The 25519-nt window shown below is 44.9% G+C and overlaps 2 protein-coding genes across 8 annotated transcripts in view; one reads left to right on the forward strand and one right to left on the reverse strand.

Annotated features, from left to right (window-relative positions):
* ZYG11A (zyg-11 family member A, cell cycle regulator) overlaps positions 1-3895 on the forward strand; it is a 77199-nt gene extending 73304 nt beyond the window's left edge. The window contains exon 14 of the mRNA XM_045477421.1: positions 3623-3895. Coding sequence (XP_045333377.1) covers positions 3623-3786 — 164 coding nt within the window. The 3' untranslated portion in view covers positions 3787-3895. The remainder of the gene's footprint in view (positions 1-3622) is intronic.
* Positions 3896-6077: 2182 nt separating this feature from the next.
* Positions 6078-24940, reverse strand: ECHDC2 (enoyl-CoA hydratase domain containing 2). 7 transcript variants are annotated; one of them, XM_045477424.1, is made up of 10 exons: positions 24697-24938; positions 19307-19374; positions 19139-19226; positions 15927-16013; positions 15002-15094; positions 13511-13570; positions 13106-13263; positions 9096-9146; positions 7548-7595; positions 6078-6679 (listed from the first exon to the last, which is right to left on the reverse strand). In XM_045477424.1, the coding sequence occupies exons 1-10, from the start codon at positions 24827-24829 to the stop codon at positions 6602-6604; spliced, it is 864 nt and encodes a 287-aa protein (XP_045333380.1). In that variant the 5' UTR covers positions 24830-24938; the 3' UTR covers positions 6078-6601. The 7 variants fall into 7 exon arrangements, with proteins under 7 accessions (XP_045333380.1, XP_045333381.1, XP_045333378.1 ...); XM_045477425.1 differs by having other exon boundaries at positions 13511-13567; positions 24697-24937; XM_045477422.1 differs by having other exon boundaries at positions 13106-13293; positions 24697-24937.
* Between the last annotated feature and the right edge of the window lie 579 nt (positions 24941-25519).

Raw genomic sequence — 25519 nt, forward strand, 5'->3', positions numbered from 1 at the left:
GTTTGGCTGTTGGGAGAATTGGGGACTTACATTCTTTGCTAAGGATTATTGTAAAATTTTTTGCTTTTATTATAAATGAATACAGAGTATAATTTTATAGTGAAAAATTTCAAGAAATAGCTTTTTTTTTTTAATTTTTTTTTTAACGTTTTTATTTATTTTTGAGACAGACAGAGCATGAATGGGGGAGGGGCAGAGAGAGAAGGAGACACAGAATCAGAAGCAGGCTCCAGGCTCTGAGCCATCAGCCCAGAGCCCGACGCGGGGCTCGAACTCACGGACCGTGAGATCGTGACCTGAGCCGAAGTCGGATGCTTAACCGACTGAGCCACCCAGGCGCCCCAAGAAATAGCTTTTAGAATTAAAATATTAGCTACTAACAAAAGTATAAAATTCCCAAAATAATTTTAACAGACAATGAGAGCTCTGTGCAGTAAACTGAGAAATAATTGAGAAACCTGAAGTAATTATGAGACATACTAGATTCCTAGATGGAAAGACTTTTTTTTTTTTTTTTTTTTAATTTTTTTTTTTAACGTTTATTTATTTTTGGGACAGAGAGAGACAGAGCATGAACGGGGGAGGGACAGAGAGAGGGGGAGACACAGAATCGGAAACAGGCTCCAGGCTCTGAGCCATCAGCCCAGAGCCTGATGCAGGGCTCGAACTCACGGACCGCGAGATCGTGACCTGAGCTGAAGTCGGACGCTTAACCGACTGCGCCACCCAGGCGCCCCAGGAAAGACTTTTTAAGAGACACATGTTAAATCTTTTCAGCTTATGAATATGCTGCAATTTAAATGAACAAGTGAGATGAGGGATCTGAAAATTATTCTAAAGTTAACCTGGCAGAATAAACAAGAAAGAACTGACCAAGAAAAATGGTTTCTAGGAGCTTGCCCTAACACTTCTCTTTAAATTATAAATAAGTATTGTGAATGGTGTTGGCATATAAACAACTACAGGCAGATTGTCAGAATAGCTCTGAAATGACTGGTTTATAGCAACTAGAAGTTAGTTGAGTACTTTCTCTGTGCCAGGCAGTATTGCAAGGTCTTTATGAGTTAACTCAATCTTCACAACAACGAGAAGGGGGTAGCATTATTATTATTATTCATCTATTACAGATGAGCAAACAAGGCACAGAGAACTTCAGTAACTTGCTAAAGTTAAAATAGCAACTGGCAGAACTCCAGATTACCACTATTAGTTAGACTGCTCAGTATTTCTTCACTATATAGATATAATTATTTAACCAGTCTTCTTTAAATGGATATTGTTTCTAGTCTTTTCTATTACAAGCACTATTTTATTGAATATTAACATATTTATATACATGAATATGGATTAATGTACAATGAAAAATGATATACAAAGACTATATATCTGTAACTCTATCTATGAATTGAAGATGCACATGTGGGTTATTAAGAGGACAGATGTTAGAACCAGACTGACTACCTGTGCTCTGTTCCCATTTTCTGCCAGTTACTAACAGTGGGAACTTGAGCAGGTTACTTGACTTCACTGTGCCCCAGTTTCCTTAACTATAAAATGGGGATGAAAATACCTACTTCATAGAGCTGTGAGAATTAAGTGGGTTGGGGTGCCTGGGTGGCTCAGTTGATTGAGCATCTGACTTCAGCTCAGGTCATGATCTTGTGGTCCATGAGTTCGAGACCTGCATTGGGCTCTGTGCTGACAGCTCAGAGCCTGGAGCCTATTCTGGATTCTGTGTTGCACTCTCTCTCTCTGTGCCTCCCCCACTCATGTCTGTCTGTCTGTCTGTCTGTCTGTCTGTCTCTCTCAAAATAAATAAATAAACATTGAAAAAAATTAAGTGGGTTAATATTCGTTAAGCATTTAAAACATTGCTAGGCTCATAGTATTAGCATTTGTGCATAGCATAGTATTAGTTCACGCATAGTACATATCATTTGTTAAGTGTATCATTTTGCAAGTGTCGGTTAATCTGCAGAATATTTAGAATTGCTGAGTCAAAATGTTAGGAACATGGTGATATTGATTATCAGTTTTCATTCCTGTCAGCAATGTATGAAAGCTTGTCATTCTTACACAGACAATGTTTAATTGAACTTTTTGTTCTTTGCCAATTTAAGGTGAAATGATGGTCTTGCTTAACATTTAAGTTACGTTACCTATCTTTTATTGAAGACTCGTTTTCGTTTCCTTGAATTGTCCATTGATATTCTTTATTCACTTTTTGTCTACTGTTTGTTGATCTTTTTAATTTGAAGGAACTCTTGCAAATATTTTTTCTGCAGTTTATTGTCTTGACTTTGTTCATTATGTTTCATCAGCCTTTTGTTACACAGCCTCTGGACTTCAGGTCACAGTTACACTTTCCAAAATTGATAAATTCTCAGCTGTTTAAAGATATTATTCTTCCCCTATACTTTCCTTGTGGGGTGTCTGTCAGAAGTATCTTATACCTTCTCTCACTTTATTCTATCTTATCCTTAAAAAAACAATTTCCATGTCATTAGATCATTATTTCTCCCTGTGTCTAGTTGGCCTTTGGAATGATTAAGAAAATCCTTTTTTAGACTACGTTGTGGACACATTCCTTCAGCAGTTTTGTATTTGCTTCCCTCAGGTGCTCTAGAGGTTTTCCTGGGATTGAACTAATTTTCATATTAACTTCTCACCTCAAGGGTTCCCAGAACATTTAGGCAGTATAAATTCAAATCCTATACCAATTCACTACTGTGCTTATGAATTCTTGGGAAGGATTTCTTCCAACCATGCCTGTATACCCACCTAGAGGCCAAATGTTTTCATTGTCTTATCCCTTCTCTCCTATAGTCCTTTGAGGGATCAGCTTTATGCACTGATACATATTTTATTATATATAGATTGCTTCTAACTTTGTAAGTTGGAACCTAAATTCCTAGATTACTGAAACTGACAGTCCCTTTCTTCCCCGGGATAGCTGCAGATAAAGTTACATGAGCTTAGGTGCTCTCTGCAATCTTTGTCTGGGTCCTGGACAAGTTCTTTACTTTGTACACATGAGTATACATTTAAAAATTTTTGTTATATTTTATCCAGCATCTAGTGTTATCAGGTTATCTAGCTCAGCATAATGCCTGAACTTGAAATGTGTATTACATTTATAATAAAAGAGGTTTCTATCCTTTTAGCTAGGATTAGAGATTTGAGACATAGAGTTGTCTGGAAATAAACATACTAAAAAATCATTTATAATTGCACTACACAATCCAAGCATTATTTAAGTTTTGACGTATTTTTTTCTTTTAAGTTTTTTTTATGTTTATTTTTGAGAGAGAGAGAGCATAAGTGTGAGAGGGGCTGAGAGAGGGAGACACAGAATCTGAAGCAGGCTCCAGGCTCCCACCTGTCAGCACAGAGCCCAACGTGGCGGCTCGAACCCACAAACCGCGAGGTCATGATCTGAGCTGAAGCCGGGTGCTTAACCAACTGAGCCACCCAGGTGCCCTTTGACATATTTCTTTTATCTGTTAATTCCTATGTCAAAGGGCTTAAACCTTGGTACCCTTTCTTCAAAAAGGTGAATGTGGTGACTTGGGAATATTTAAAATGCCAGTTTGTCCATCAGTTCTCTTTGATTTTCTTTCAGCCAGCAAATACTGCAGAATGTTAGTTGAAGAAGAAGGATTGCAGTTTTTGTGCGACATCCAGGAGCACAGTGAGGCAGATGCTCAAGCACAGAAGATTGCAACCTCCATTCTAGATGACTTCAGAATGCATTTCATGAATTATCAGAGACCGTCTCTGTGTTGAATGCCCTCCTCAGCCCCTGGGGCTTCAGAGGTGCTGTCTGTTCCTCAGTGTCAGCCCTTCTGCCTTGCCAGCAGTTCAGTGTTGAAACAAGTTGTCATTGGAGTTTGTATGTTGGCTGCCTCACTGGCCTTTATTGTTGATTTTCTATAGGCCACAAAAAGGTTGATTTTGAATGATAGCCATAATCCCAAATCAAGTTGGAATCATTCTGGGAACGCTCCTTCAACAGCTTTGCAAAATCAAGCCTTGGACCATGTGGGGAGACCTGTGAGCTTATGTTGGAACAGCTATGCCAGTTACTTTTCCTAGCCCTGGCCAGCTTCTTAACTCTGGGAGTTTCAGAGAGGAAGGAGAAACGAAAGACCTACAGGGAGACCTTGGTATTTATGTTAAATTTCATGTTTGAAAGAATATCCTGAGTTGTTATTCCTAGTGAGGCTACTAGAAAAGAAGTACATGAAAAAGCTTTGGAAAATACATGCTTATAAATGTGTTGTTTAGAAGGCAGAATCTCAGCTGGAGGGGAGGAAAAAGAGGGGAATTTTTTTTTTTTTTTTTTAAATAAATACCAAAGTACCTTCCACTTGTGGGGTAGAGGGAAGGAAAAAATATATTTTTTACAATTTTGGGTATTCTGCTTTTGGCCTCTTTTGCTCCAACTTTACACACTAGACTGAACATAACATTCTGTGTAAGTGGATGTGCTGGTGGAAAATGGTAGGACTTGATGACTGTGAGTAGAGGGTTTAGATGATGATTATATGGGCATTGTAAATCTTGATCCCTCAACGTTTTGATTTAAATGGGATTGTGACCAAAACTGAGAAGAAGAGGAAGGGCCAGAAAAAAGACTTTGCTATAGATTTCAAGAGTGCTCTTACCTACCATGAAGACAAGAAATATAATGGGCTTTTGAGAACCAGCCTCAACTGCAGTATAAACTATCAGAGGCTTCTGTCTGTCCTTTGCAAACCTCTGTGGAAGAGTATGAATTCCTTCCTTATTATTGACAACCAACGAAGTGTGTTTTGCCATTCCTCTGTTTAAGTTTTCCAAAGAACAAAAGTATATTCCTTTTTGATTAGTGGCATATTTTTATACTAGATATTGTGCTTTAGCTGGCCAGACTTTTTTTTTTTAACTTATTTTTTATTTTTTGAGAGAGGGAGAGAGAATCCCAAGCAGATTCCTTGCTGTCAGTGCAGAGCCTGACATGGGGCTTGAACCCACAAACCACAAGATCATGACCCGAGCCCATATCAAAAGCTGGTCGCTCAGCACTCCGAACTGGCCCGATTCTTACTGGAGTTCTGTTTACTGTCTTTTGGAATCAAATGAGGCTTATCCTTACTCTAAATCATATTCAAAATTCTTGCTCACCAGTGAGCAAGATAAGAAGAATTTGTAATCTCTTTCCTTCCACAGTTCTGAAACTGCACCGTATTTTCTCTTATTCACTCTTTTGCATGATTCCAAAAGGCTGTCTTCAGTTCCTGACCTGGGTTCTAGTATTTTAGAACATACTAGATACTGTTGCCAGATACTCTTACTGATAGGAGGATGTGGTAAGAACTAGTGCCTGTTGAGGCAGCCCTCTGAACTTTGTTTCATTCATGATAGTCCTTTGATAAAGATAAGTTGTATTCTCCCCCATTTAACAGATGAGAAAAAGGAGGTTAAGTAACACTGTTACTTTACTGAGTAGTTACAAGGAATACGTGGCTCCAGCTAATGTGGTTCTTTCTGATTCTAAGGCCTGGGCTCTGTTACTATTCCTTCCAGGAAATGAGCACAGCCTTGGGCACACTTGTATTTAGCAGCAAATCATCAATGTTACTGGTATGTATCCATGCCCTTGGCTTAGTATCTCTAGGCCAGCCCTGAGCTGGGGAAGCTGAGATGAGTTAAAGAATGATCATAAGGCCACAGCTTAAGATGCAGCCTTCTCTTTTCCTACCTTGGTACAGGAGGAGGGCTATGAGGCTTAGTGTGCATATGTGTTTATCAGCCACCATCATTTCTAAGTGTGTCATCCTCTTGCTCACCTTCCCTCATGCTGTTTTCCTTACCCTTCCTTTCTTTGCCTCAAATGCCTATTGAACGTTCAGGCTTCACTCCAGTGTTACCTGACCATTTCCTGACTCTCCATTCTCTCCTTCAGACTTAACCTGCTCCCTTCTCAGTGCTCCTGAGAGCACTGTGTACTGCAGCCATCAAAGATTGCCTGCCACCCTATAGTTTACAAAAAGTTTTCACAGTGATGATTTCATTCGGTTCTCACAAGAGCACTGTACAGTAATAATAACTCACATTTATTGAACATGAGGCATAGGCTTTTTTGTTTTTAATAGTTTCATTTTGCAGCTGATGAAGCTGAGGCACACAATGAATAACTAGGAGAGCTGGGATCTGCAGTCTGATTCCTGATGCCTGTTCTACCATGACCAGGGTTTCCATACTATCCCTATTGTATGGAGAAAGAAACTGGAGGGTTCTTACAACCTTTTGCCGTCTCTGGTGAGCACCCGATAATTGAGTGGCAGAGGTCAGGCCAGGCCTGAGAGTCAATAATGTAGAGACCCAGAGTGGTCTATTTTAATCCTTAGTTTACCATTCAAATAGGGAGAGACAGATATTCTCCAAAGCTAACTTGACCCCAGTGGTCATCTAGCCCCAGGATAAGGAATAACGAAGGTAGCAGTTGGTGGCATGGTCAGTACCTTGGTATCAGACACCATGCCAGTTGTTTTATATCTGTCATTGTCCTTGTGGATCTTGCCCTTGATGGCTTGCATCTCCCATACTTAAATGGGAGTCATTTGCCAACAAATCTGGGGGGCCGCTTCTCCCTGAAGGCTGCCATGCCCTCTAGCCGGTCCTGGGTGGGGATGTTCTGAAACAACAATACAGAGTATTAATTTGGGGTGGGGTGGGGGGCACAACAGGGCCAGAGGCCAGTAAAGACTTGCTTAAGCTTGTCCAGCCCATGGCAAGGTCAGAGTCCAAGTCTTTTCATTGTTTCTGAACTCTGGTGATGGGCCAGGCAAAGGTGTGGGCCTGACTCCTTGATCGCCTGGGGAAGTTAGGCCACCTCTCTAGCATCTGTGACCTGTCACATTAGCCTCTTGCACACTGCTTACATGCTTCCAGGGGGCTGATAGTCTGCAGGAGTCCAATACGAGGCTGATTGGTAGAGAATGATTAAGTTTTACAGTAAGAAATCTGGCTTTGAATCCTGGTGTGTAGCCAGTTTGCACCAGGTTCTACAAGTCCCCAGACCCCTTGTTTAGGAGTATTTTGGGTATTTGTTAACCTGGAGATTAGTATTTTTGACTCACCCAGGAGTCACGGGCTAAATAAGCAGCCTTAGGTAACCATCCTCCCCCAATCCTCCACAATTGAACACGCACAGCCCGCAGGCTATAACCAAGGCCTTGACATTGCAAGGCCATCCTGGTCTCTACAGCAGCCACTGGTACAGAGACAAAAGAAGTGGCTCTTTGCCAGTTACCTCTACCTTTGTGCTTTGTGACTCTCTGTGCACTAAGTGGGGCAGTATGAGCCACCATTAGATGGCTGAGGACACAGTACCAGGGACCAGTGTGGTTTCCCTAGGACCATCCCACGCTAATTGTGAGAGGGAGTGGCACAGAGTTTAACTCTTCAGGGTGGGAGGAGCCTACTAAACTGGTTATGTATTACACAAGTCTCCCCACTCTGGCCTGCCCTCTGCTTGCAAGTATGTACCAACGGTCACGTACCTGGGCATAGCATATCCCTTCAATGGCCATCCCTGATGCGATGTCCACCTGTGAGAAAGAAGTGGTGCCTGGATCAGCCTGACCTTCTTCCCCTCTGTCTGCTTGGGGTGCCAGCCCACCTTACTGCCTACACCATTTCCTAGTGTTCATGGATTCCTCCAGCAAAGTATTACTGAGGCTTACTGTATGCTAGTCCATAGGAACAGAGATGAATATGATAAGGAATTCCCTACCTGGAGAGGGAACACCATTTGTAGCAGTGATAAAACAATGTTTGGGACAAAGCGGGGCTGTGAGAACTGGGGAGGATTGCACTTGGCCTGGGGAGCTGAGGAGGGTGTATGGAAGCTGTACATAGCCAGTGTTCCTTCCTTCCCATCTGGCTGCCTCTCCACACCTCCTGTCACTCCTGGTAAGTGAACTTCACAGGCTTTCTGTTGTCCTGAGGAGTAAGGCCCTAGGGTTTATGGCCGGGCCCCTGGCAGCTTTCTAGTCTCTACTGCCCAGTGCTTACTGTTACTACCACTTATGGGCACCATTCTAAGAGAAATACCATGTGTGTATAAACTCGTTTACTTTTCACAGCAAGGGTTATTATCCCTACTATACAGCTGAGAAATCAGGCATAGAAAGGTGAAGGTCACAACTATATATGGAGAAGCAGGTCTTTGAATCCAGACAGTCCAGCATCAGAATGCCTGTGCCCCTAACTTACGTGCTGTATAGTCTCATTCACCCCTTACTCCCATTCAGTCAAGTTACTTGTTTATACACATCTATGCTTTTGCTCATACTCTTCCCTTTTTTTTGAACCCTCATCCAACCCAAGACCCAACCTTACAAAACATTCCCTAACCCAGCAATACCCAGCAGTAGCTGTGTCTGCTTGGTACCCACCCCTGCCTTTTTTTAGTAATCTCTACACCCATCATGGGGCTCAAACTCCTGACCCTAAGATCAAGAGTTGCATACTTTAGTGACTGAGCCAGCCAGGTACCCCTACCGTGTACTAGTGATTGTGTCTGTGTCTGTCCTGTTTCCCTACCTTAGGGTAGTGACCATATTTGACTTCTCTCTGTGTCCCAGTTCTCAGCTCAGGTCTAGATTCAGTGTGTAATGGATGAGTTGATGAGTAAGTTGATGTCTGAGGATGGATTAGTAGCATCCAAGGCACCACCCTGAGCCCTATCCTTGAGGCCACCTTACTGACCACCAGCATAAACCCAAGAACATGGACTGGGAGCCACACAGACTTGCATTCTTATTACACTTGTTCTGTGATCCTAGATAAGTCATTTACCCTTTTACTCAAATTACTTTCTCTCCAAGAGAAAGAGATGAGGATAAAATGTAATTCGGAATATCATCTGGCCAAATTTTCCATTTTGTGGGTGGGTAAACTAAGGCACAGAGAGAGGTCAGACTCCATGTTTGTTAGAAAAGTCTGGTTCCTGAGTTGTTTCTAGCTGTGCTCTCAGTCTGCATGAGCCATGAAAGCAGTGTTTCCCAGCAATCCCACTGACTTCAGTGGACCCAGAACCTGCTTACATCCATTCCTCTGTCAATGGCTACTTTGCCCAGCCGCACAGCAATGGGTGCCTAGGGAAAAGAAAAGGAAAAAGCCTTAGTTGAGGGGATCAATGCTGATAGTTGAGGGGGAGGGTTGGAATAAAGGGAGGGACCTATCTTCATGGGCGGGGGAAGAGTCATGGACAGGGAGACAGGTCTGGGTCAAGTTCCAGCTGTTCTGTTACATTTTGTTAGTGTTAGTACTTTCTACTTCTCAGTTGATACTCTCTATCTGTAATGAAGGAAGCCTGACTGATCCCTGAGCCTCCCAAGTGTATCTGGGGTTCTTGCCATTTAACCTATCCCCCCAGTGTGTATAACATATGATAGTTTACAAAGTGTTTTCCCACCTACAGACTTGCCTAAATTTGCCACCCACTCTTCAAGGGTGGTGCCATCTTTGAGGTTCAGGGAGGTGAAGCAGTTGGTCCTGTTTGTCCAGAGTGGTGAAGCTTAGATTTGATTCCCAGTCACCTTTCTCACTGCTGCTCTGTTCCCCTACTCATCTCAGCAAATGCAAGCCTCTACTGCAAGCAGGTTTCACTCCAGCAGGGTGAAAAAAAGGTCAAGATTAGGAACTTGGGCTTTGGGGTCTGACAGGCCTGAGTTGAAATCCCAAGGGGCAGTTTACACAGCCACTGGAAGCAGGTGTATCAGAGCAGCAACCTGCGGTTCACTGGTCTTGCTTCCGATTAACTTGTGCCACCGCAGGCCTGGCAGTCCATCCCCGGCCTCACTTTAGGCAAAAAATGTATTTATTCCCTATATTGCTCATATAAATTATTTGAAGTTTTTGTAAGTACAACTTTATCAGAAAAAGATTTGTAAAGTCTGTTAACATAGAGGCCATAAGTGAAAAGGCTAGCTACATAAACACAAATGACTTCATATTGGGGGAAAATACCATGAATAAAAGGCAAAAATGAAAAACTGGGAAGATGTATTTGTGATGTTTCTGACAGGCAAATGTCCTTGATTTACAAAGAGCTGGTATAATTTTTTTACGAATATTCACAAGGGTATGAAAAGGTAGTTCACAGAAAAGGAAATAGGAACACAAGGGTTATTCAGTTATACTGTTAAAGAAATGCAGCTTAAAAATCTGAGGTGCCCCCTTTCCCCTAAACTAGGTAAGTAGTAAGATGTTGGTGATGCCCACTGTTTGCTGAGATTCAGGAAATAGGTATTTGCATACATTATTGATGGAGTGAATTGGTACCATGCTTCTAAGGGCAAGATGTTAGGTGGATGCACATACCCTTTGATGTTTTAATTCCATGTAGGAATCCACCTTACAGATGCACTTATAGAAGTACACAAAGGGGGCGCCTGGGTGGCTCAGTCAGTTGGGCGTCCGACTTCAGCTCGGGTCACGATCTCACGGTCCGTGAGTTCGAGCCCCGCGTCGGGCTCTGGGCTGATGGCTCAGAGTCTGGAGCCTGTTTCCGATTCTGTGTCTCCCTCTCTCTCTGCCCCTCCCCCGTTCATGCTCTGTCTCTCTCTGTCCCCAAAATAAATAAACGTTAAAAAAATAAAAAAAATAAAAAAAAAAGAAGTACACAAAGATGTTCAGTTATGCACTCCAGCCATTTTGGTAACAAAAAGCAACATAAAATGTTCATCATTAGAGTACTAGTTGAGTAATGATGGCACATCTGTACCATGAATGAAAAAGCGTGCAGTTGTTTTAAAAGAATGAGGTTGATAAGTATATGCTGAAATGGGAAACTCCAAAATATTGGGTAAAAAAAATCAAGGGCTATACTAGTATGTACATTCTTATCTCATTTGTGTAAAAGTTGTTGGCATGACGTGCCTTTGATCTCTCCAGAGGGTCAGGAGAATGGACAACTTCACTTTTTGTTTTATACATTTCCATATTGTTTGAATTCTTTACTATTCATATTTTAATTTCATGTTTTTTATATGTCTGTTAGAACTGTATTAGCCTCTGCAGGTGTGCTCCTTGTCTCCCAAACCGTCCTAAAAGGAATTCAGAGTTCTTTAGATATGTGAGTGTATGTGCATAATATGTATTCCTATATATACAATGAAAATTTTTGGAAGAGTATGTAAATTGTTAACAGTGATCATCTCTGGGGAGGGCTTGGGGAATCTAGAGCTGTTTGGGTGACAACCTATCCCGGTTTGCCAGTGACTGAAGGATTATCAAGACATGGGACTTTCACTTTTAACTGAGACAGCCCTACGGAGACAAGGTCAGCTGGCTCACCCTACTTGTGACTTTTTACTTTATGCCCTTATTCTTCTATTTGATTTGCTTGTCATGAATATGCATTATTATTTAGGTAACTACCTAATAAACTGATTTCTCACCAAAGAAAAGTAAAAACTGTATAGATACGATGTGTGTTGTATGTGTGTTGAAAATGTAATTTTTTCCCTGAGTGTATGGATACCATTTGACTCCCTAGTCTTGGTGGTTTATCCACTAGAGAGCAGCAGTCTGTCACACCATCCTTACTCTCATCCTATTTGGGAACCCTCTCATTCTGGGCACCCAATAACTCGCCTAGAAGTTGAAGATTGGGATTAGTGAATGTAGAACTAATTTTTGGTAAGCTGGTGCCTTGGTATACAAAGCTATTTTTAAGTAATGAAATATAAGTAATTAGTAGGAGACCATTGTTTCAGTATATTCAAAAATCTGAAATCTGAATCCTCTTGAGATGAAGCTCAAAGACCCAATTATTCAGTTTATGCAAAAAGACAACCCTACAGTCCACAAGTCTTGCTAGTGCAGTGAGCCACGCACTACCTTGAGTTTTTTTGTGTTAGTTCAGACTTTTGCTCAAGTGTAATAGAAACCTGGTAGCATTAGAATGGCCCAAGTAACATCATCAGGCTCCATTTGTATGTGATGAAGAAAAGAAAAAGAAAGACAAAACAAATGCTTTCTTTTAAACCAACTCACTATTAATTTTTAAAGTTATAGTCCTTGCCCTCAAAGAACACCTGAAAGTTATGAGTGAGGATTATTTAAATTTAAGAGAGACAAAGTATTTTTTCCAAAATAAAATACTTATTTTCGTGATTAATTCAAATACTTTTTTCTGTTAATATTAAAATGATAATATATGGTTAACAGTTTTATAAGCTTATCTGTTTTATAAATGTAAATTTTTTGTGTTGGAAATGCATTAAGTATTTAAGTTTTAAAAATTTTGTATGTATTCTGCACTCTTAAGAATACCAGTTTTTATATTGTATTTTGTAGTATACAAAATAAAAGCCCAAATGCCAGTATTGTCTTTTTTTCTGGTATTGCAATCACTTTTTGTGACCTTGATGAGCAAGTCACTTAACCTTTCTGGGTCTGTTGTATTACAAATACAACAGGGATAATCAACTCAGCTGGATTGTACTAGTGATTGAGAAACTCTTAAAATACCTGGGATTGTGTCTGATGGATAGGAAGCGCTCCATATGGGCTAAGTCATTATAAAACCTAGCTCCATTTCAAGCTGCTTTCATACGGAAACTTGGGACCTTCCTCCAGGTCCCAGCAGTGAGAAGTGAGAAGCCAGCAGTGAGAGGCTCTCCAGTCCTTGGAGACCCCATCAGCCAGATTCTGGCTGCCCTGCTAAAGGCTTTGGGCCTGGAAGCAGGTAGGATTACACCTAGCTGGGGTCTTAACACATGTCCTACATGATACATGGGAATTTCTCTGTGCAGTATGTTGGGAAAGATAAGCTTGTAGTTCTTTATCTGCTTTAGAATCTTGCTTTATAGTTTCGGGGACATTTTATTGCAGTACTGTCTGATCTAGTAGCCACTAACCAAATGTAGCTATTAACATTTGACATGGCGGAAGTGTAACTGAGAAACTAAATTTTTAATTAAATTTAAGTCCAGTTAAGTGGACCTTGTGTGTCCTCACAGGACACACCCCCTCGCCTCCCCACAGGTGTACACATACACACCCCCTCCCGTGGCACAGGCTCTCTTGTGCTAGGCTGCTGCCTCACCTGGGGCAGGATCTCCTGGGCCAGCGCTCTTGCCTGGTGGTAGGCAGCATTGCCCTCCTCATTCTGGGGAACAGTGTGGTTCACCAACCCCAGGGCTTGAGCCTGTGCACCACTCAGTCTTCGGCCTGTGAAGATGAGCTCCTTTGCCAGGGCCACCCCTAGACATCGAGGCAGCCTCTGAGTCCCTCCTGCCAGGATGGAGTACGGGTGGTAAATCGACATAGGAAGTGGGAACCCAGAGAAGCCCAGTCTGGGAGTCAGCCAAGACTTCTCAGAGGAACAGATTCTGAGTTAGGATGGAAGGGCAGAGCCCAGAACATAAGGCAAAGGATGGAAGCAGGGGAGTAGCTTGGATAGAGTGGGAATGGGTAAGTAGAGAAGGATGGGTGCTGTGGGTACAGTTACCTGCTCCTGGGAGGAGCCCTCGGGTGGTCTCAATCAGCCCCATGACAGCCGAGGAAGCTGCTTAAACAGAACAGAGTGAAGCACCCATGCTGTCCTGCAGTGCCAATCCCCAGAGAGAAGAGTCCTCTGCCCCTAGGCTCACCCCTCCAGCCAACCACTTCTGTCATGGGCTGGCCGCAGCAGACCTCCCCAGACTCTGCCTTGGCAAGAGCCCTAACATAGAAGTCAGGAGGCCTAGGCCCTCATCCTGCCTCCTCCGGTGGTGGAGGTATGCATCCAAGCAAATCTCACCCTTTCTGAGCCTCATTCATAGGTGGAAAAAATACGGTTACTCTTCTGCCATCGTCAGAGAGCTGCTAAGGATCAAACGAGGTACTGGTGCTTGTAACAAGGAAGGGGTTCTTGGGAGGCACCCAGTGCCTATTTGTGGGTTAATGGATTTTCTGTCTCATGGATCCTTAGCTCTGGCCTGGCCTATAGTATCATGACTCATGCTCACACCTCAGTTATTCCTCCCAGCTTTTCATCAGCCTGAAAATTCCCATGTTTCAGTCCACTTCTCCTTTTGAGTTCTACTTCCTCTAAGGAGCTCCCTTGTGTGTCCCACCCCCACAGGCTTCTCCTGAATTCCCTCATGGACCATCTGAACCATGCAGTCTGGCAGCAGGGAATGGCCAATACTCCTGCCTACGAGGGGTTTTATAGTCACTCTCTGCCATCTACCCAAACCCTGCAAGTTAGTTGCCCTAAACATGGGCACATGAGAAACAAGAGTTGGAGCTATGATCTGACTTGGTAATTTGATACCTTCTCTTTGATATGCATCATGTAGATGCTACCTCTGTGCCTGGAGTTACACATTTCTAAATGTTCTACCTGGAGTGGCAGGAAAAAGCAGTGAAAGGAAGAGAGTAGCACCAGATAGCACTCAGACTTTCTGCCGCCAAGAAGGGCACACTAACCAGCAAGTCTGTAAGGTTAAAGGCAATCATCTTTTTCATCCCCTCCCTCCACTCTTCAAACTCAACCGCTCTGAACAAGTATTGCAACCCTTGCCTGGTACCAGTTTCTGCCCAGGCATGTTTGTGATTAACTGGGCTGGTGACAAACTGCCCGCATGGTTCTTTGTGCAAAACATGACAAATAAATCTGGCTTGCATAGAACCAGAAAGTTGACCAATTAATCTTTTCCTCAGTCTCCCCTCCCTGCGTGTTTGTTGATTGTCCTCTCGCCAACTGCAGTGGGGTTGGTAGAAGCATTCCTGAGGTGAAGGAGGCTGGTTCTGAAGAGTAAAAGGTACTACAGCAGTCAGTGGCTGGGCCAGGAGGGAAACCAGCTTCCCCCCAAACTTGCTCTGTATCCCTCACGTTACATTTAGTTTTGCTGTTGATTGGAAAGCTCAGAGCAGTGGCTAACTGCAGAATCTCCAGACTTACCCTGCTTTACTTCTTCCCTCCTCACCCTGTCCCACCTCTTCTTCTGCCCAGTACCTGCTACTCGGAGATCACAGGCCAGGGCAAGTTCCAGGCCTCCACCCAAGGCAAACCCGTCCATAGCCGCAATAGTGGGTGCCGGGAAGGCTGCTGTGGAGATGAAGAAGGGCTCAGCCTGAGAGGCCCTAGCAGGACCAGAACAGGGACTCAAGGTTGGAAAGGGGCTAGCTGGTTGGGACAGAGGGCCTCATGGGTCCCAGGTTTGGAACCTTACCTGGTACCTCAGCCAGGTTATCTTAGAAGTTGGTTTTTCTATTGGGGAAAGTTGGGAAATTAGCTGGGCTACTGGGGTGGGGAGATGGGCTGAATGATCCGTGCTCAGGCCCACTCTCCTGCTGGCCTCCCCAGACCAGCCTTTCTGCACTTCCTCCAAGTTCTGTGTGCCAAGCCCCATGCTGGGTGCTGAAAACATAGAATTGAATAGATATGGGGAAGGCAGATCTGTAAACAGGCAATGATGACCCATGGTAATCAGTGCTCTGATAAAGAAATCTTGGAGAACCAGTCAGGGAAGGCTTCCTGGTGGTTTTAAAGAATGAGTAAAAAGTTCAGGTGGCCAAGGAGGGATATTCCAGGCAAAAAGAGCAGTAATTATCAAAGCCTGAAGGCCTGCAGCCTGAAATCTGACTCCACTGGAATAGCTGGGCTTGAACCCTGAGGGTAGAGAGGTGGGGAGGTCAGAACTAGCAGGACACAAAGGCTGAGCACCAGAGCTCCCTCCGGGAGAAATGCCCTCTGAACTCTCTTGTCCCTTTCCACCTTGTAGAATTCTTTGTGCCATTCCTCCTGGGAGAGTCATCTGTCTTCACAGAGCTCACAACAGAAACTGTCCTCTCTTTACAGTAGAGGATGGTAGGTGTGGTGGGGCTGGGATCAGCAGGGCCCCTGAACGCCCTCCTCCAACCCACTCCAAGACCCTCACCAATCTCATTCATCAGGCCTCGGAGCCGCTGGACAAAGATCCCCACTTCCGCCTCACTCATCTGCTCCCGCTCCTTCAGGTCTGCACCTGCAGATAGTGAGGGGGTGGTGACAGCCCTTGGGAAATGACCTATTACTGAATCCCAGGTTGTTAAAGGACCCAGCAAAGGTGACTTGAGAGGCAGAGAGGAAGGCGAAATCTCAGAGAGGAAGGCATGGGCCAGGAAGCCAGGGAGGAAAGGGGGGGGTGGGTGGTGTGTCAAAAAAGGACAGGTGCAACAACAAAAAGGTCAGTTGGACTTCATTAGAATTAAAAACTTTTGTGCATCGAAGGACACTATCAAGAGAGTGAAAAGACACCCCATGGAATGAAGAATATACTAGCAAATTACATATCTGATAAGGTATTAATATCTAGGATACCTAAGGAACTCTTAGAACTCACCAACCAAAACCACAAAGGACAAAGGGCTCAAATAGACATTTCTTCAAAGAAGACATATACAGATGGGCAATAAACGCAAGCAAGAAAAGATGTTCAACATCATTAGTCATTAGAGAAATGCAAATTGAATCCACAATGAGAAACCAACTTCACACCGTTTAGGATGGTTATTATAAAAAACCACAGAAATAGCAAGTGTTGGCATGGATGTGGAGAACGCTGGTGCATTGCTGGTGGGAATGTGAAATGATGCTGCTGCTGTGGAAAACACGTGGGCAGTTCCTCAAAAAGTTGTTCGTAGAATTACTATATGACCCAGCAGTTTCACTCTTAAAAGATTTAAAAGCAAAGACTCAAACAGAGACTTGCTTACCGATTTTCATAGCAGCACTATTCACAATAGCCAAAAGGTATAAACAACCCAGGGCACATCAAGATAGATAAAACGTAGTATAAATACAATGGCATATGATTCAGCCATAAAAAGGAATGAAGTTCTGACATGTTCTGACATGTTCACTATGGGTGAACCTTGAGGATATTATGCTAAGTAAAAAAAGCCAGATACAAAAGAATAAATGTATGATTCCACTTGTATGAGGTATCTAGAATAGGCAAATTCATAGAGATAGAAAGTACAACAGAGATTATCAGGGGCTGGTGGGGGGAGGAGGAATGGAGAGGGATTGCTTAATAGGTACAGAATTTGGAATGATAAAAGATTTCTGGAATTGGACAGTGGTGATAGTTGCATGGCCATGTGAATGTACTCAGTGCCACTTTATTTTATACTTAAAAATGGTTAAAATGTAAACTGTGTAATTTATTTACTTACCACAATTTAAAATATATATGATAATATTTAAAATGTATTATTTCTTGGGGCACCTGGGTGGCTCAGTTAGTTGGGCATCTGACTTCCATTCAGGTCATGATCTCACGGTTCGTAGGTTCAAGCCCTACATCAGGCTCCACGGTGATAGTATGGAGCCTGCTTGGGATTCTCTCTCTCTCTTTCTCTCTTTGCTCCTCCCCTGCCCCATGCTTTCTCTCTCTCCCGCTCTCTCAAAATAGATAAATAAACAAATTTAAGCATCAAAAATGTATTATTTCTTCCCAGTTTTATTGAGAAATAATTGACATACTGATTTTTTAAGGCTTATTTATTTTGAGAGAGAGAGTGCATGAGAGTCGGGGAGGGGGAGAGAGAGAGAATCCCAAGCAGGCTCTGTGCTGTCAGCCCAGAGCCCGATGTGGGGCTCAATCCCACAACCCTGAGATCATAACCCAAGCCAAAATCAAGAATCGGACGCTTAACCGACTGAGTCACCCAGGTGCCCCAACATATTACTTTTTTTTTTTTAATTTTTTTTTAACGTTTTATTTATTTTTGAGACAGAGAGAGACAGAACATGAACGAGGGAGGGGCAGAGAGAGAGGGAGACACAGAATCGGAAGCAGGCTCCAGGCTCTGAGCCATCAGCCCAGAGCCCGACGCGGGGCTTGAACTCACGGACTCACGGACCTTGATATCGTGACCTGAGCCGAAGTCGGACGCTCAACCGACTGAGCCACCCAGGCGCCCCAACATATTACTTTTTGATAGGATGGGTCAGTGTGGTCCAAGGAGACTACAAAGTCAAGATGAGAGAACTGACAAGCAAGTGCAGGATACAGTGGGATGGAGTTGGGAAGGACTTTGGTAAGAGTAGTACCATGGCAGAGTCATCAAAGGCCAGATGGCAGGGGGCTGGGAGTAGGGAGTGAATATATTCTCTTCACATCTGAAACTATGGGAATTCAGAGCTGACAGCCCTTGCATGTCTTTGATTAGTCCCAGCCCCTCAAAGACAGATGGAGAAACTGAGGCCAAAGAGGGGTAGGGACTATCCCAGGATTCCAGAACAAGTCAGAGACAGACCCAGACCTCCTGCAGCCATCCCCCCAACCCCTCCACTTCCCTGTGCTTAGGTTGGATAGTGGGGCTACTGGGACCTTCATAGAGAAGGTCAGACAGGCATAGAGCTGAAGGAGGAAGCCAGGGTAGAGTGAGGCCCTCATCCAGGGCAGCTGCATCAGGCAGACCCCTCTGCATACTTGTCGTGCCAGGGGAGACCCCAAACTGGGCACTGTGATCCCGACAGCTCAGACCTGGAGACTGAGCCATATCACCTTGAAATTCCATGTTCTTCCCATCCTACCCATCCATGGCCTCTTCTCACCTCCTCAGTGACTCCTGCTATCCCTTCCCCAATCACCCCAGAGTGGGTTCTTAGCTCAGCTCAGTGCATCTCTCACTCACTTGCTTCTTGTTGTGGGGATGTGAGTCAGTGTTTTGTGTCTTTGAAACAGAAGTTGGTGATGCTTGCCCTACTGTGAGGACCAAATTGTCCAGGGGCAGTGGAGAGTTTTGGCGACAGGAACTGAGATCTTGTGGGTGGGCAAAGGGGCACAGAGTACCTTCTTGGCCACAGACCTTGTCAATGTCACAGCACTTAGTTTCCTCAGTGAAGCGTCAGAACAGAGCATGGTGTAGCAGAAAGAATAAGGGTTTGAGGGTCAGAGGGGCCAAGTTAAAACTGAATTCTATTCTACCTCTTACTAGCTGTGTAACACTAGGCAAGGCATTTTACCTCTGAGTATTTGAGTTCACATCCATAAAATGGGAATAATAAGTCCTATGCTAGAGCTGACCTACGCCCCCAACCCCCTATAGGCTGGTGGGAACCCTGCTGAGCCCTGGGGTAGAGGCAAGGGAGGAAACCCACCTGCACAGAATACACCCTTCACTCCACTTCTGAATAGCAGAACGCGTACTTGCTGGTCCTCCCGCAGCCGGGCCAGAGCTTCCAGAAGCTGCAGAGGAGATCTTTTCAGGTATCTCCCAGCCCAGCCCTAGCCCAGCCCCCACCCACCCTGGTGCTGCCCTTTCTCACCTCACTGACCAAGACATTCCCCAGGGCATTACGGGCACTTGGTCTGTTCATCAGGATCTCCGTGATTCCTGCAGGTGACAGGGCAGCCTTGGGTGAGCCAGCTGGCCTGCTCACTCCTGGGCTGGGGCCTGGAGGCAGCCGCCTGGATTCTTGGTGGCCTCCACCCTTGATGAGCAGTGTGACTTAGAGCGAGTCACAGACACCCAGGCTTCAGTTTCCCTGACCATAACATGGAGAGAATAACCCCTTGCTCTTTCCCTCTCACAGAAGTGAAAGGGCTTGTAACCCCCATGGAGCAACACGGAGAGACGGACAACAATGACCACTGCATTGGTTCCTACCTGCTTCTGCTGTTATTATACACACAAACACACAGGCAAGTCAGGAGGGCTTTCACATGCTCATCTGCCCCTTCTCCACCTTCCACACCACCTGTGTGCTTGCCTCCTGTATACCCAGAACTGCTCTGCATATCTGACTAGCCCAGAACTCTCCCCGGAGCTCTAAGCCTGAATACACAGTTGCCCACTTGATGTCTTGACCAACCGGTCAAAAAAATGATCAATCTTTTCTCCTGTTCCCTTTGTGAGTAAATGATCTATCAACTCAGAAGTCCCCTCTTCCTCACCCATGGAATTTACTCAGTCTCCAATGCCAGTTCAACCTCTTAAATGACATCTCAGATACTTCAGCTAATATCCCTCCTTGCAGCCAGCAACCTATATGGGTTCTTTACTACATGGATCACCCAAAATTGGCCCTCCTGCCTTCGGTCTTGCTCCCCCTCCCTACTCCACATTCATTCCTCATTTGGGTCAGAGTCTTCTTTCTAACCCAAATCCAACCATGACCCTCCCTTTCCCTTTTCACCAAAATTAAGCCAAATTCCTTAATACCACCCAAAAGATGCCCACCCCCTCCATCCCCAATATGGCCATTGCATCCTACTCTGGCCTCAACTCACCCCCACAATCTGGGCCAGTTGTAGAGAAGAGAGACCAGTTCTGGGCAAGGGCTCGAATACTCTCATACCTTCTTGGTTGTATCCCCTCCTGTATTTACCTATCCTTTGGCCTTCAAAGACCCCTTAGTATTTTCCCCCAGGGTTCTGAGCCTTGTCTGTGAAATAAGCAGTATTTATTAAGATGGCATTCTCAGTGTGAGTTAATCTGAGACACAGAAGGGACAATAAAAGTTTTGGAGCGCTCAAGGGACAGGGTTTCCAGCCAGGAGTTAGAGAACTGTGGTTCAGGACAGAAATCTATAACATGCAGACTAGGCTGGCTTCCTTAGCCTCCCCAGAAACCTTCAAAGAGTTCTTTGAGCCCAACAGGTCTGGAGGTCCCACAGAACTCAGATGTCCCCAGGGTCTTCTCCAGCTCTAATGCTCCATGAAAGAAAATGCTGCAACTTTGGGGAAGGGAAACTCTGGTAGATACAAAGAAACCACATCAGAGGGATTGAGGAAAACAGTCTAGAGGTCCAACATCTTTGTGGCAGACAGGCCCCATCTTCATATCCTCAATAATCTCCTTCCCTGGAGTGTGGGCAGGGCCCCGTGAATTGCTTCTAACCAACAGAATACAGCTAAACTCATAAAATGTCACTTCAAAGATTAAAATTTAATGATATGGCAAAGGAGATGAGGTGTTCGTTCCATAATTAGGTTACAATGTATGTAAGACTCTGTCTTGCTAGGGCATACTAGAGAAACTAGTGGACCTATAGAGAGGGTCCTGTGGCAAAGAACTATAGGCTGCCCCCAGGAGCTGCGAGACACCCCCCAGACCAACAGGAAGAAAACAGGACTTCAGTCCTACAACCACAGGAGGTGACTTCTATCAATGGGAGGAGCTTGGAAGCAGATCTCTCCCTAGTCAAGCCTATGAGGAGACCATACCCCTGGCCAATTCTTGGATTGTGGCCTAGTAAAACCCTGAAGTAGAGAACCCAGCTACATTGTGCCTGGACTTCTGATCTATAGGAACTATAAGATAATACATGTGTGTTATTTTAAGCAATAAAGTTTGTGGTAATTTGTTATCCTCAGGCAATATCCTGAGATTGATAGACGTTCTTCTCTCCTCTTCACTTTCCTATTCTGTCTTGCCTTTCTGGCTGATGCTCTCCCATATTTCATCTTTATCCCTTCTCTCCATCTCTATCTCCTTCTTTCAGAATACAAATGGGGTGCTTGGCTCATGTCACAACTTAGTCATATACTGATTCCACTGGTCTTGTGCAAGTTGCTTTACCCTCTGGTCTTCAATTTCCTAATCCATAAGCAGAAATAATAAAAAGGGGGGCGCCTGGGTGGCTCAGTTGCTTAAGCGGCTGACTTCGGCTCAGGTCACGATCTCACAGTTCGTGGGTTTGAACCCCATGTTGGGCTCTGCGCTGACAGCTCAGAGACTGGAGCCTGCTTCCGATTCTGTGTCTCCCTCTTTGTCTGCCCCCACCCCCCACTTGCACTCTGTCTGTTTCTCAAAAACAAACATTAATTTTTTTTTTTTAATAATAAAAAGGTTGTTATGAGGATTAAAAGAGATAATGCCTTGGGGCACCTAGCTGGCTCAGTCAGTAGGGAATGCAACTCTTGATCTTGGGGTTGTAAATTTGTTTGTAAATCTTGGGTGTAGAGAGTACTTACAAATAAAATCTTAAAAAAAGAGAGAGATAATGCCCATAAGTGCTTAGCCAGAGTTTGTGAGTGAGCAGTGAGCAGGAAAAATGCATAGATGCTAGGGAAACTCTAGGATTTAATAGAAGGAATGAACTCCAAGCTGGGAGCTATGAGGAGCCAGACAGGGTTATGTTTGGCTTTCATTTAATTTGCACTTATCACATGTCAAGTCCTGGAGAAATGGGGAGGAATCAGCCATGGTCCCTGACTTTTTATCCAAGCCCTGATTCTGGGAACATTGCCCTTGCTGGACCTCCACAGTAAGGATAGGTGTGTACTATACCCTCCCCACTCTTACCTAGAAACTAGACCTTGAAAGGGACAGGAAATTCTTGTTGCCCAGAAAAAGTCAACAGGAACCACTGTAAGGTATTAGAGACCAACTCTTTTTACAACCCCTTACTATATAGAAGGGGAAATTCAGGCCCAGAAGAGAATGTGCCTAATAGCTGGACCCACCTAGCAATCCTCACTCTCTAAGAGTTAACAACCTATGAGAGAGATAAGTTTAGATACATGGAAAGTAATCGGAAAATGGGAAGGAGGGGGTGTGTAATTCCATAAGGACTTACATAAGCAGAGTGGAAAGAGAATCCAAGTGAACAAAACAGAGGTGGGACAGTTTGAAATGAACCCAATGCGCTGAAGAAATAAGATGGAAAGGTAAGGTTGTGGTGGAGAACGTTGAACGCCCAGCTAAGGAGTTGGGTAGAGCCATAAGAAGAGCCAAGAGTGGTTAAAAAGGGAATCCCATTTTCAAGGACAACAGAAAATGTGACAATGTTGTGGTGCCGTCAGCTCAAGTGGAAGCAGAACCTGTGGCTTCTAACATGAATATCAAATGACCCCAAATCACTTTAGGTTGGTGGAAGGTGGGGGGATGGAGGTAGGGGGTGGTGGCGGTGTTCTCCTTTGTGAGTCTCTTCCTGCTGCCTCCTCCATCCGTGGTTTCTCCATGGTTTCCTTCCTCTGTGGTTTCCTTCCTCAATGACTTCCTCCTGCCTTCTATATGCCCTCTGGCAAGGGCAGCCGTTTAATCTGCTAATCCTTGTTATTTGTGGATAAAACATTCTGTATTTGCAAGTGAGCCCTAATTTGACATATGATAGTTTTTTGGTTTTTGGTTTTTTTAATTGATGTAGAAGTCTGTCTTTTGAGTCAATACTAAAGAAGTAGTGATGATCTAATAGTTGAGAAAACAGGTTATGAAATCAGATCTGATTCAAACTGCCTAACCTTTGCCTCAATTTCTTAATCTGTAAAGTAGGGAGAATAATTATAACAATCTCAAAGCAAGTGCTGTTGTGCTTTGCAATGAACTAAGCATGAGAGTAAGGAGTATTCTCTAAGAACCAACAATCCTAAGCACCTGGGTGGCTCAGTCGGTTAAGTGTCTGACTTCAGCTCAGATCATGATCTCACAGTTTGTGAGTTCGAGCCCCATGTCAGGCTCTGTACTGACAGTGCGGAGCATGGAGCCTGCTTTGAGTTCTGTGTCTCCTCTCTCTGCCCCTCCCTTGGTCTCTCTCTCTCTCTCTCAAAAATAAATAAACATTAAAAAAACAAGACAAAAAAGAACCAACAATCCCAAATGGCTAGAGGAAGACCCTTCATGTCCATGTCGGGGATGCACTCTATGGAACAGTATACAACAGCAGGGAGCAAGAAACTAGATTGATATGGCCAAGCAGCTCTTCAAAACTTAGTATCAACCAGGGGAAAAAAGGAAGAAATACGAGTTATATAGTATGACACCATCTATGTACTTTAAAACTGTAAATTAAAACACAAACTATGCTACATCAAACTCAGGGAGAGAGTTGGGACTGGGGAGAAAGTAAAGCCAAGAAAATGGCTTTGCCCTTATGGTAACACGCAGAGGACTGAGGGGTGTTAACGCCACTGAATGCACTTTGACATCTCCTTGCACCCCAGCAAAAAACAAAACGCCCTTAGTGGAAAATGGAGGGCTGCCTGGGTGGCTCAGTAAGTTAAGCATCCCACTCTTGATCTCAGCTCAGGTCTTGATCTCAGGGTGGTGAGTTCAAGCCCCACTTCGAGCTTAGGGCTCCGCGTGAAGCCCAGTTAGGAAAAAAAAGTTCTCTGCCAGTGACCAGCACGAACTTTCTCCTTTGACTCCAAAGAGTGTAAAAGTCCGCCAGCCACGGCCAGCCACAGCAGGGCCAGAGCGCATGGAGACTTGCCCAGGTCTTTGCTCCTCCTCTGCTCTCCTCCCTCTTCGTCCCTGCGTGGTGAACCTGATTGGCTCCGCCGCCTCGGCGCCCTGGAAACTAGCCAGGACTCTTGGCCGAAGGGACAGCAGGCCTTTTAAAGTTACTGGGGTGGAAGCGGTGAGGGGTGGGGGTCGTCGGTGCTTGGTCTATCACTGAGCGAGTCTCCGTCCCTCCGTCACAGCCCCAGGCCTTCGAATGGGGGACTGAAGGCACTTAGATTGACCTAGAGCTCCACCTCAACTAGGGTCTGGGCGGCTAGTGACGGGGCCACCCACTTCCCCGGCCTTAGGAAGGCGTGGGGAGCCTTGACTGGGAAACCGCACATTCGGGATCAAATCCTTAAACGACCCGCCTTCCCCTTACTGGTCTGTGTTCCCGCATGTAGTGGGCCGTTCTGGCCATGGCTTCGGCCCTGGTAGCAGCGCCAGACCCGTCGCGTCTCCCCCTGGGCGCTCCCGCGACAGCGCACTTACCTTGGTCTGGACCTGCCAGGGCGCGCACTTGGATCTCCGGGTCCCCAGCCGCCCCATCGGAGGCGCAGCTGCGGGTCTGAAGGGGTCTCCAGGGGCGTGGAAGGCGCAGGGCACCGGTCAGGGCTCGCAGCATCTGGGCGCAGGCTGGGAAGGTGCCAAGGGCCCCTCCACTGCTCCCTCCTCTCTCGCTGAAAGCTTGCAGCGGCGCCCCCAGGTTTCGCAAACTGCTCCACCTATGGGCGGAGAGCACAACGCAGTTCTCGCCTCTTGACTCTCAGAGCCCTGGAGCCCTGGCTAGGTAAAGCCCGGCTCCGCTGTGTGATTTGGGACAAGGATGTCAACCTTTTTAAGTGCCAGTGTTTTAATCAGTAAAGCGGGGATAATAATAGTGACTACTGTCGCAGATAAAGGGGAGGCTAAAGCAGTGAGAACAGATAATGTACTACTGCAAATGGGAAGTGTCCTGTGTGAACTGAACTCAACTTCCATTTGTACAGAGGTGCCTGAGAATTTTAAAGGGAGAAAGAGGAACGAGAGAGGTGGGTGAACCGGGCTTGTGAAGAATTACAAAAATCAGGAAAGGCGTTTGGCCACGTGAAACTCATCTGTGTTAGCTAACTGGCGCCTATCCAACCTTAGGCTCCCACAGAGACTGGGGTTGGTGGCAGCGGTGACAGACAGTGGGGGTGCTGTCTTCAGGTGTTGGCTGAAACAAGCAGTAAATTCTTTTGGCAGTGATGACCTTAAAAATAAAAGTTGTTTTACCAGCAAAAATAGGTGTCTTTGGGAATAGCCAAGAATTGCAATTTGGGACAAACAAGCC

This window comes from Leopardus geoffroyi, chromosome C1 (assembly GCF_018350155.1).
Source record: "Leopardus geoffroyi isolate Oge1 chromosome C1, O.geoffroyi_Oge1_pat1.0, whole genome shotgun sequence".
NCBI classification, from domain to species: domain Eukaryota; kingdom Metazoa; phylum Chordata; class Mammalia; order Carnivora; family Felidae; genus Leopardus; species Leopardus geoffroyi.

Coding starts and splice junctions, on each gene's coding strand:
- ECHDC2 (XM_045477422.1), bottom strand. CDS start 24,829: ATGCTGCGAGCCCTGACCGGTGCCCTGCGCCTTCCACGCCCCTGGAGA. Junction 13,571..15,001: donor CTGTGATCTCCGAGTAGCAG/GTACTGGGCAGA, acceptor GTTCTGTTTAAG/CAGCTTCCTCGGCTGTCATG. Junction 9,147..13,105: donor CCCAGGAGATCCTGCCCCAG/GTGAGGCAGCAG, acceptor TCTTTTCCCTAG/GCACCCATTGCTGTGCGGCT.